General features: G+C 39.0%; 1 protein-coding gene across 7 annotated transcripts in view; it reads left to right on the plus strand.

The window, feature by feature from the left end:
- Positions 1–12,737, plus strand: part of LOC121371834 (phosphatidylinositol-binding clathrin assembly protein LAP-like) — a 68,934-nt gene that overhangs the window by 18,631 nt on the left and 37,566 nt on the right. For all 7 annotated transcript variants that reach the window (XM_041498017.1, XM_041498020.1, XM_041498018.1 and 4 more), the window contains exons 2-9: positions 4,367–4,509; positions 5,122–5,197; positions 6,035–6,137; positions 9,197–9,236; positions 9,777–9,833; positions 10,208–10,319; positions 10,687–10,793; positions 11,478–11,519. In XM_041498017.1, the coding sequence (XP_041353951.1) occupies positions 4,367–4,509; positions 5,122–5,197; positions 6,035–6,137; positions 9,197–9,236; positions 9,777–9,833; positions 10,208–10,319; positions 10,687–10,793; positions 11,478–11,519 (680 nt within the window). The remainder of the gene's footprint in view (positions 1–4,366; positions 4,510–5,121; positions 5,198–6,034; positions 6,138–9,196; positions 9,237–9,776; positions 9,834–10,207; positions 10,320–10,686; positions 10,794–11,477; positions 11,520–12,737) is intronic.

Raw genomic sequence — 12,737 nt, forward strand, 5'->3', positions numbered from 1 at the left:
CGTTCAGGACAAAATGGTTAACTCATTATGAGGAACTGTTTTTCCACATTCTCTGTCCAGGTTTGCTTTAAATGCAACCAAGGCCTAAACGGCATGGAAACTGTCTGCGGGAGTTGTGCAGCGCATTGGTGGTCAATATAATCAGTGGGAACACAAGCCGCTCACAGCAGCAAGCCTCATTGATCGATGATAGCTTAGTGGCTCCCCTTCTGTCGGTCGATCAGTTTGAGTATAAACAAGACACGAGCAGTCACTGCACAACCACACAGTGCTTCACGACACATCGGTTAAACTTAGCTTAACAGTTGTTTATTTACCACAGTACATGTATATATAATTAACGTAAATCACCTGTTTAATAATTAATACCTACCGTACACATCTTGCAATGGCATGGCATTGTAAATGCAATAAATGACTGTTGTTCTGTCCCCAGAATAGAGTAGTCTAGCTAATACGGATCAACATTGCTTAGTGATCACTGTTTCTCAAGTTAACACAAAACTGAACGTTAGCAAACCACAATCAGGCCATAGCTTACTTACCAATAATTATTCTAGTCAGTATGTATTGGAGTAAACTCCCATGTTGATTAGTATCGCAGGTACTTAGATTAGTGTTGCAGGGCTTGAAACTGAACAAATAAAGGCCTGCTATTACTTTTCAAAAATAGCAGGCCAAAAGAAATATTCCCTGCTAAGAAAAAGAAATATGGTCTACTGGAAATAAGACAGTGTAGGGTTTGTGGTAATGTGAAAATGTAGAACGTCTGAGGTATATTTTAGAGCATTATGGGATCAAAAATAACAGAATCACACAAACTAAATAACAAATGAGATAAATGTACATACATCCACTTCTAAAACAAATTACCTATTTCTTGTTCAAACCAGTGCACCACGACTGGTTTATCAAAGGCTGTCGTATGTGCCATCTTGTCTGTGGGATAGTGCAAATAAAAGATCTCTTGCTACTATTAAATGGGGAAAATGTTGCAGGTTTCCTCTCTAAGACTATATCAAAATTACCAAATGTTTGATATCCAATAGTCGATGATTACAGAAATTTACCCAGGTTGTTTTTCTTGGGATATTTTTCAGGTCGGTGAGTGATGCAGTGCACAACTGTTAAATTAATTGTAAGCTGCTGTTCACATATTTGAGAGTTACATAATACTATTATTATTATTATTATTATTATTATTATTATTAACACACCTTCAGTTGTTGCTCTTTGGTTGAGAAATTCAAAATTTGCAAACACAATTTGCCTGATTTATAACACTTTTTTTTATTCACCCCAAATACAGCGTGACCTAGCATTTTAGTAGATAGTATATGCCATTTTATAATATAAACATTTTCCACATAATAAGGTCGTCAACACCTGATACAATTTTAACTAATGCATTCTGCATAGGTTTTGCAGCAGAATTTGATTGACATGTAAGAGATTTTGTGGGTAAATACAGTAATCTATTTACAAATTCCTTTCTCTGTGTTGAGTTGATGTTAGCCCATTAACATATTGTTTGCTGTCGAAGATACAGCAAAGCATTGCTCACACTGATAAGCATATTGACATGCACAAACTATGTTATGCTTTGTAAAAATGTACATTAAAAATGTAGATATTATACTGAATATTTTTATTGAAACATTTTATTTGTTTTCTTCTTCTTCATGGTTTGCACGGTCTTGAAAAGTGCTTGAATTTAGGAGTTTGAAATGAAAAGTGCTTATTTTCACTTTTTGAGGAATAAGTGCTTGAAAAGTGCAAAAGTCCTTGAAAAGTGCTTGAATTTCATGTCAGTGCGACTAGCGCGTCATTTTAACCAGAAATTACGGAACAATCTCGAAAGAAATGTAGCATTTTTACTTCCGTGTTCGCACTTTCATTCCGCGACCCGAATGTACTCTCCCATTCCGGGACAAATGCTATGTTCCGAATGCCTCAGCCGAGATTTGTCGATTATTGACGAGCGTAATGGCCTTGTTTTGAGAACTGCAAACAATAGTCAGGCGAGACGACACGGAATCACTTAGATTTTGAAGTTTTTGCAAGCACATATTCAAATTTAAACATGCCTAGTGAAAAGTGTGTTTTTAACAAAACGTGGTGTCGAAAATAGGTGTGGATCAGAGAGAGTAAGGATGTGTCAAAGGCTGTGTGTTCCTGTTGTCGCAAGGATATTAATATTGGCGCCATGGGCGAGAGCGCACTCAAATCGCATGAAAAGGCTGGTTACGGTTTGTATTTATGGTCCTTGAAAACATAAGGTAGGTCCTTGAAAAGTGCTTGAATTTTATGGGTCCTTGCCTGTATGAACCATGTTCTTGGGGGCGAGACATAGCCCAGTGGTACAGTGCTCGCTCGATGCATGGTGGGTGGGCCCATTGGGCTATTTCTCGTTTCAGCCAGTGCACCACGACTGGTATATCAAAGGCTGTGGTATGTACTACCTTGTCTGTGGGATGGTGCATATAAAATATCCATTGCTGCTAATCAAAAGGGGTAGTCCATGAAGTGGTGACAGCGGGTTTCCTCTCTCAATCTGTGTGGTCCTTAACCATATGTCTGACACCATATAACCGTAAATACAATGTGTTGAGCGCGTCGTTAAATAAAACATTTCTTTCTTTCTTTCTTCCTCTTGGTATATGGTTTGTGTGCTGTGAAAATGTTGGTAATTGTAAACAGCCTTCAAAGTACATAAATGTTTAAACATTGCTAGTTTTTAGTTGTTCCTGTTAAATAACCATGGACCAGTAGTAAATAGTGGAAGTTTTTTCTTTAAATATTACCATTTAACGGTTTTTATTTTTTTACTACAGTGTGAAACATTGAAAATTAAAGGCCCAATTATCTATTAGCCTTCAAAACTTGCTGAAACCCAGTTATTTTCTAACAAAATATCAGTTAAATTATAAGCAGTTATTTCACCAAATTAAATTAAAATTTGCCAGTTTTTAGAATTAGCTGCAATAGCCATTGGCAAATTTGAGGAGTGCCAGAGCTTGCCTTGATAAATGCTGTTCAATAGGCTTTGATTGATGCTTACAGGATTTTGGAAGTAAATAATGGTAACTACCCAAAATGTAACACATATTTGACCTTCAGTTAAATCGTGATAATTGAACAAGTAAAATCGGAAATAATATATTGTAATTATTGGAACAATAAAAAAAAATTAAGTTAGAACATGGATTTGAAACATTGTATTTTTTTAATGCTGAGTTCTCAAAGAAAGTGATGTTTACATGAACAAATTGAAAACAGGCATTTTGTAAATTAGAATAAAATAATTATGTTGCATCTGGCCACTTGAGGATGTTTTTGCTTGTTTTACTACTGAAGATATCCCCATTTGCATCTGTGTCATGTCACCAGAAACCCTTGTAATTGAGTAATGTATGGCAACGCCCCCCCCCCCCCACCCCCCCCCAAAAAAAAGAGAAAAAAGAAGAAGAAAAATTGAATATAGTCAATGGCATGGATAATTAAAAACCCACAGCAGTCTTCACAGCATTGCTGATTGTTGTGGACAGTTGCAGGTGTTGACCAGTAAACCTGTTTTAAGTGTTTACCAACATAAAGATCCACAAATGGGTGCACACATATATTGCATGGTTATCTCCTACAGAAACTTCTCATAAAGGTGGCGTCCACAGTGCGTGACATCACAGGGTGTTAGCTCTGAATCAATGGCGCACGATTCGAAGCAACAATCAAAGGACCGAGAGAAGAATGTCTCGCTGCTCAGTTGGAATATCCTTTCACTGATACATTTACTGACAAATGGACTGGACACAATAACAAGTGTTTTTTGCTCAAATGAAAATTAATTTTTATTGTGCATAGTAGCTCCCATCAGAGTGTTGACAATTTAACTTTTTAAGCAATGACACCCTTCACATGACTGATTAAGTTGAATCTTATTTGTTTGATTATTATTATTAATAACTTATTACTATAGGTTTTATGTCTCTCTCTCTGTTGGTCCATCAGTCTGCCCAGGTCTGGTCATAAGGCACATTCAGAGCAAGCTGTTGTAGTGCATGCCTGTCATTGGCACAGGTGTAAACTTATGCCGGCTCCTTCGTCGAGGACAGGAAAGGAGTTGGGGCTAATGGGAGTAGGGAACGCCCATGCTGGCAGGTTCAAGAGAGCACCAGCAGCCAAACCAGGATCTGTAGTGGGTGAGGTCTCAGTCCGTCGGGGACATGCATTACTTTAGCAGTACTCTCACAGTGCTGTTTTTAATTTTGTCACTAAATGTGTCCTGCTATTTGATGATATTTCAGATATGATCTAGTGTACAAATGAGCCAAACATGTCCATACCTCAGCTTGTTTTGATATTTCAGATCTGATCCAGTGTACGAATGAGCCGAACGTGTCCATACCTCAGTTGGCTGATCTGCTCATTGAGCGGACGCAACACGCCAACTGGATTGTCGTCTTCAAGTCTCTCATCACCATCCACAACATGATGAACTACGGTAATGAGGTGAGAACGTTGTAAACTTAACCACTTCAACGTAATGTCTTTACAGACTGCTTACCCACTATTTAAACTTATATATTGATTAATATATTAGTTTAGTGCCACTGTAATGATAATTTCCAGCAAATATTTGGTATGATTATTTTTAACAAATGTCTTTGATGGTAGTAAAAAATTAAATAAAATTAAGTCCACATTTTGAAATGACAGTGACTAAACAAGATATGTAATTTTGAGGTTTGATTCATTTCATATAATTGGCTGAAAGTCTTCAAATCAAAGTTGGGTGTAACTTCAGTTTATATCTGTACTAACTGGCCATGTATTACTTGAAACAAAATACAAGATTCATGATAAAATTACTTATATGAATGATAATAATACAGCATTTGCAAACTGAAATTTTCTTATGTTTTATCATTGACACATGGTAGGACTTGGTTGATTGCTGTCAGACAAATAGAATATCCTTATGGCACAGAATATCCCTGTGGCACAGAATATCCTTGTGGCCCCAAATTTTGCAGTGTGGAAGAGAGACGAGTCAGTATATTATGAGTAGTGGGGTGTGAAAATGCTCTGTTTTTAAAATGTGTGTGTGTGTTTTTCTTACAGAGGCTCACTCAGTATCTGGCCTCCAATAACTGCACATTTCAGCTGGGAAACTTCATTGACAAAGCAGGAATGCAAGGTGAACACAACACTTTTGTTTCATCATTCGCATGCACTTGTGCACATACTTTTCTATATATATTTATTATGACAAATTTTAAGATTTGTATTCATACAGCCACAATATTGTTTTGTTTATACTTTAATCTGAAAAGTGAAAGACAATTTTGTATGATTATTAACTCTGTATTACACTTGTTAAAATAGCTGCTGGATCTGACGTAGTGGGAGAACGCCCACCTCGCGTGCAGGCCTAGTCCCAAATTTGAAAAAGTGGAAGTGACTTCTCCCTTCCCAGAAGAAAAGGGAGAAGTTTGATAAAAAAATAAATGAACTGAACATTTATCAGTACATATCGTTTTCATCTTTTGTACATTCGGAAATGTTCAACACTGTCACTCTGTTCAAATGGTAATATTTAATAATCAATACTACTACTTTCAGTAATAAAATTTAAACAAAACAATTTAATATTTTCATTAAAAATCTGATAATAAGAAATTGATAATTAATGTGTCACATTAAAATGAAAGTAACAATTAATACCCTCTGGCATTACTGACATGAACCTGCCATAGAACCAAACAATGCTAGACTGGTGCAACGTGTTGATGTGCAATCTAATTCCAAAGTAAAGTAACGGACCGACAAGATGTTATTGAAATCAGATTAGGTGTGATGGCTTGTAGGATCCATCACCCTCAGTGGTCTCTGGGATTTTCCCATTCTAACTTGTGTCTTCTGACTAGTACATCAACGGTCATGGTATGTACTGAACAATTGTTGGTGTTACATTTTCACATATATTTATTACTTAGATACCATGATATTGATATCATTGTGTGTTTTCTTTCAGGTTATGACATGTCAACATTTATCAGAAGATATGCAAAATATTTAAATGAAAAGGCTGCCTCCTACAGGACGATGGCTTTTGACTTTTGCAAAGTCAAGAGAGGGTATGCATAAAATAAAAATTGTATTAATACGTTCACATAGCACTGGATGATCAGTTAGTGTGTTTTCATTGCCAGTGTCTTTAGAAGTGCTGTTAACCTAACTTAGATATGTATATTTAAAATGGGTCCTAGAAAAACATCACCCAATTTGTTTTCATTCCAGTAGCCTTGTGAAGAAAGTATTTAGAGAAAATCAGAGTTGCTAAATGGCAGTTCACCTTGATATGCCTGGGTTGCAGACACCCTAAACTGGGGCGGGACGTAGCCCAGTGGCAACATGCTCGTCAGATGTGCTGTCACCAGGGCGAGACGTAGCCCAGTGGCAACATGCTCGTCTGATGTGCTGTCACCAGGGCGAGACGTAGCCCAGTGGCAACATGCTCGTCAGATGTGCTGTCACCAGGGCGAGACGTAGCCCAGTGGCAACATGCTCGTCAGATGTGCTGTCACCAGGGCGAGACGTAGCCCAGTGGCAACATGCTCGTCAGATGTGCTGTCACCAGGGCGAGACGTAGCCCAGTGGCAACATGCTCGTCTGATGTGCTGTCACCAGGGCGAGACGTAGCCCAGTGGCAACATGCTCGTCAGATGTGCTGTCACCAGGGCGAGACGTAGCCCAGTGGCAACATGCTCGTCAGATGTGCTGTCACCAGGGCGAGACGTAGCCCAGTGGCAACATGCTCGTCAGATGTGCTGTCACCAGGGCGAGACGTAGCCCAGTGGCAACATGCTCGTCAGATGTGCTGTCACCAGGGCGAGACGTAGCCCAGTGGCAACATGCTCGTCTGATGTGCTGTCACCAGGGCGAGACGTAGCCCAGTGGCAACATGCTCGTCAGATGTGCTGTCACCAGGGCGAGACGTAGCCCAGTGGCAACATGCTCGTCTGATGTGCTGTCACCAGGGCGAGACGTAGCCCAGTGGCAACATGCTCGTCTGATGTGCTGTCACCAGGGCGAGACGTAGCCCAGTGGCAACATGCTCGTCTGATGTGCTGTCACCAGGGCGAGACGTAGCCCAGTGGCAACATGCTCGTCAGATGTGCTGTCACCAGGGCGAGACGTAGCCCAGTGGCAACATGCTCGTCAGATGTGCTGTCACCAGGGCGAGACGTAGCCCAGTGGCAACATGCTCGTCAGATGTGCTGTCACCAGGGCGAGACGTAGCCCAGTGGCAACATGCTCGTCAGATGTGCTGTCACCAGGGCGAGACGTAGCCCAGTGGCAACATGCTCGTCAGATGTGCTGTCACCAGGGCGAGACGTAGCCCAGTGGCAACATGCTCGTCAGATGTGCTGTCACCAGGGCGAGACGTAGCCCAGTGGCAACATGCTCGTCAGATGTGCTGTCACCAGGGCGAGACGTAGCCCAGTGGCAACATGCTCGTCTGATGTGCTGTCACCAGGGCGAGACGTAGCCCAGTGGCAACATGCTCGTCAGATGTGCTGTCACCAGGGCGAGACGTAGCCCAGTGGCAACATGCTCGTCAGATGTGCTGTCACCAGGGCGAGACGTAGCCCAGTGGCAACATGCTCGTCAGATGTGCTGTCACCAGGGCGAGACGTAGCCCAGTGGCAACATGCTCGTCTGATGTGCTGTCACCAGGGCGAGACGTAGCCCAGTGGCAACATGCTCGTCAGATGTGCTGTCACCAGGGCGAGACGTAGCCCAGTGGCAACATGCTCGTCTGATGTGCTGTCACCAGGGCGAGACGTAGCCCAGTGGCAACATGCTCGTCAGATGTGCTGTCACCAGGGCGAGACGTAGCCCAGTGGCAACATGCTCGTCAGATGTGCTGTCACCAGGGCGAGACGTAGCCCAGTGGCAACATGCTCGTCAGATGTGCTGTCACCAGGGCGAGACGTAGCCCAGTGGCAACATGCTCGTCAGATGTGCTGTCACCAGGGCGAGACGTAGCCCAGTGGTAAAGCGCTCGCTTGATGTGCGGTTGTTCTGGAATTGATCCCAGTCGAGGGCCCATTGGGTTATTTCTCATTCCAGGCAGTGCACCACGCCGTGGTGTATGGGATGGTGCACATAAAAGATCCCTTGCTACTAATGGAAAAATATAGCAGGTTTCCTCTCTAAGACTATATTTCAACATTACCAAATGTTTGACATTCAATAGCCGATGATTAATGAATCAATGTGCTCTAGTGGTGTCGTTAAACAAACTTTAACTTTACATGGCAGGATATCCTCTTCAGCATGCTCTGGCCCACTTTAAAAACAAACTTTATTTCTCACACCAGTCAGTGCACCACGACTGGTATATCATAGGCCATGGTATGTGCCATACTGTCTGTGGGATGGTGTATATAAAAGACCCCTTGCTACTAATGGAAAAATGTAGCGGGTTTCCTCTCTAAGACTATGTGTCACAATTACCAGATGTTTGACATCCAATAGTCAGATGATTAAATAGTCAGATGATTAATAAATTAATAGGCACTAGTGGTGTCGTTAAACAAAACAAACTTTAACACCTTAAACAAGCAGTTGTCATAGTGGCTGACAGAGTGTGTAGGCCATCGAGACATGTTTTCATAAATACCGATTCTTTTTCCACCAACAATTGACTGAGGAGGACAGTTTGATGGCAACCGTTTTAGAACCACATCTCGTTCTCGCTCCAGCCAGTGCACCACGACTGGTACATCAAAGGCCATGGTATGTGCTATCCTGTATATGGAATGGTGCATATAAAAGATCTCTTGCTGCTAATTGAAAAGAGTAGCCCACGAAGTGGCGACAGCAGGTTTCCTCCTTCAATATTTGTGTGGTCCTTAACAATATGTCCGACGCCATATAACCATAAATAAAATGTGTTGAGTGCGTCGTTAAATAAACCATTTCCTTCCTTCCTTCACTTCTTCGTTGCCACATAGATGGCTTGGAACATGGGTAACAACCACTACAGGCCATCATTAACCCTATATTAAGATTAACAGCCACCTAATGTCTACTGGGGCACATAAAGTTAGGTTCTGTTATTCTGATGAACATTTCGACGTTTCAACTAGTAGTTAAAGATTTGTTTTGGGTTGTTGTTATTTTTCAGGAAGGATGATGGTCTGCTCAGAACAATGAATGCAGATAAGGTAAGTACTGTTTATTTCAGTACACATAGATTTTGGGCTGGGGGTTTTTTCATTTCAGTCTGAATTGAACATATTTAATTCAAATAAAAAGACGTTTGTGTTTAAAACTGCATAACCATGCTACCCTGTATATCCTGTACAGTACAATGCTTTTTCTTACCTCTTATAAAGTAAACACATACACAAATGATCCAAAATGAAGATAACCATTCAGAAATTAAAGTTTGTGACAAAAAGTATATTACATTCCTTTTGCATATATATTATATAATAAACCATGTCAAGAGAACAAGTATCAGCCGATTAAAACCATGATTTTAGACTTTAAAAATGTATACTTATCTATTAGTGTTAAGTAAATATTAAATTTACAAATAATATTGATTATTGAAGCTGAAACTGAATAGTTACTTGCTTAGTTAACTAGTGTCAACTTGAATTTATTCAGGGCTCTATTTACATTCATTATTTGTGAGGCAATTTTATATTGTCTATTCTATCAAGTATCATCATCCTAATTTAAAACATTTTATCTTTCAGTTATTGAAGACATTGCCAGTTTTACAGCAACAGTTGAATGCTTTATTAGAATTTGATGTAAGTCATGTTTTCTATTTATTAGCTTAATTTACATCTTATACTAATCGGGCACCTTTTCTGATAGGTGAATTTTAAAAACAAAATTTGGAATGGCTGACCTCGTGTTAACGGAATTTAAATATAGTAACTTGAGATCGTTGACATATTTTCAACTTTTGATTTGCTGTAAACAGGTTTTTGAAACTGAGCATGTTTTCTACTTAAACTGACATGAAATCTGAAATAGCTATTGATTATGTGAATGTCTGTCACCTGTGAACAATATACATTTTGTTTAAAATCTCAAGAATGATTAGTCATAGAGTCTTGAACATTTGTAAGTCATTTCAAAATTTACCTGAATCACTTGCAGTGTTTTTGTCTTGTTCCAGTGCACACCTAATGAACTGACCAATGGAGTAATTAATGCCTGTTTTATGCTGCTTTTTAAAGACCTTATTCGTCTGTTTGCTTGTTACAATGATGGCATCATTAACTTATTAGGTAAGTATTATTACAATATTTTGAAGAACTTTAAAAATAATATACACACACACACATGTATTTAGAGACTCATTTTCTTTTAAAACATTAACATGACTTCTCACATATATGCATTTCCCTTTACTCATTGACTGGTTCGACCATCTCTACCTGTGACCATTTAAACTTATTTCTTAACCACATAAATATTTTTTCAAAATCAATATATAATTAACGAAAGTCATGAAAAGGAAGAAATTTAATCTTTGCATTTTTATATTAGTCAATATAGTGAGGTTATAAAATTAATGAAATATGAAATATTTTACTGCTCAAATTATATTATGGTAATAATAATGTTTTGTAACTTGCTGATTTTGTATTTCAGAAAAATACTTTGACATGAATAAAAAGCAGTGCAAGGACAGTTTAGACATTTACAAAAAATTCCTGGTCAGCATGGACAAAGTGTCTGAGTTTCTCAAAGTTGCAGAGGTGAGTATGAATGATATTTGCATAACCGTAAATAAAATGATTTTATATTATAAGGTAGTATTTTTCAATTTCTCTACTGATTAGCCAGTCACGAAGTGTTAAAAAATCGGTCTAGAATATTGTCGAAATGCATGGTATAACGTGTATAAATTGCCAGTGATTCTGAAGTTTACATTGAATATTTAATTCCAGATTATAATGCAGGTCTAGCTCTGCCACTTACCAAATTCGCCAATTGCAAATTTTATTTTAATTTGGGGGGAAAAAAGGTGTGATAATTGATATTTTGTTGGAAAATAGCTATAGGTTTTGCATTTTTGAGATAATTTGGCCTATAATGGTTCGCCATAAACTGATTCGCGGTTTGTGTGAATTTAAAGTTGCTTAACAGACTGGCAAACAGAATGACAGTTCGCGTGTACTATTACTCGGTTAGTTTGATATTTGGCCTTTTTAGAGTAGTGAGTTTGGGTTTTTTTAATTGTTTTTTTTTATACTTATAAGTCTAAACCAAACTGTATTTTTAGAGAAGGGGTTGATTACAATCTGTTTTTATGCAAAAATAAACCATTAATATAGATGCAGAGTAATAAAAGTTTGTTAAATTTTTTATTTTGGGATAACCTCATTTGTTCAGTCTGAAAAACATTGTTAGTATGAGTTGTTATTTTTTGTGCATTACAGAATGTTGGCATTGACCGTGGTGATATTCCTGACCTAGCCAAGGTGAGTGTTGACTATATGTCATTGTTAGATTAATGTGTCTGTGCTTAATGTACATCAGTATAGGTGCAGCTTCACACTTATACAAAAAACAGAAGTCACCCTATATACCCCACTGAAGTCGCTCTATATACCCCACTGAAGTCGCCCTATATACCCCACTGAAGTCACCCTATATACCCCACTGAAGTCGCCCTATATACCCCACTGAAGTCGCCCTATATACCCCACTGTACATTCCTCTCTTTTTATCACACACCCCACATCTCCCTGATGACAAGCTAATACCAATGATTGCATTACACTGTGCTGTTAAATATGGGTTGACAACTGGTTGTTAAGTGTATGTGATGATAATTACGTAGGCCTTCTCTTATCTTTTCTGGTATTGTCTGTCAGTACATAAATGTTTTTTTCTTTTTAACTTAGCCTGACCGCTGATCAATATCATTTCTCCCTCATAACTTAAGACTGGTCTGACTTCTTCTGTTCTCATTCGGTGAGAGTGTTAAGGTATTTGCTGAAGTCCTCGGACAAACCAGCACAAACGTAGCACTTGGATATTAGATCGCAAGCAGACAAACCAGCACAAACGGAGCACTTGGATATGAGATCGCAAGCAGACAAACCAGCACAAACGGAGCACTTGGATATGAGATCGCAAGCAGACAAACCAGCACAAACGGAGCACTTGGATATGAGATCGCAAGCAGACAAACAAGCAGGACACATGTCGGGATGATTTTTCCCCGACGATAAACAGTTACATTTAATGCAGGCATACCTTTTAGCAAAAGTAGTTGATTCCAAAGACATCTTTCAAGACACTACAGAAGAACAAGCAAAACATAATTGGAATCCAAAGACTTCTTATTAGATCAAAAACCAAACTGCTTATCAAACAAAAAATAAAAAATTGTGGCTCAAAAGACAAGGAACCACTTCGAATTCAATAAGTGAAAAATAACACTTGTAAAAGATGAAATATTAACAAACCAACCCAACGCTAAAGACGAGATGGCTTGGATAAATTTGATAGAAAAACAAAAGACATCCAGATCGTAAGAGTGAAGCAGAAAGAAGATGCTGTCATGTGGCTAGAAACGGTAACCGAGGACTTGTTTAAAGATAAAGCAATTTCATTGGCTGTTGGGATGTTCACACCAGTCTTAACGGGGAAATGCCATAGGTCACTATTAGAGAAAACAATTCCAAGTTTTC

This window comes from Gigantopelta aegis, chromosome 4 (genome assembly GCF_016097555.1).
Source record: "Gigantopelta aegis isolate Gae_Host chromosome 4, Gae_host_genome, whole genome shotgun sequence".
Taxonomy (NCBI): Eukaryota; Metazoa; Mollusca; class Gastropoda; order Neomphalida; family Peltospiridae; genus Gigantopelta; species Gigantopelta aegis.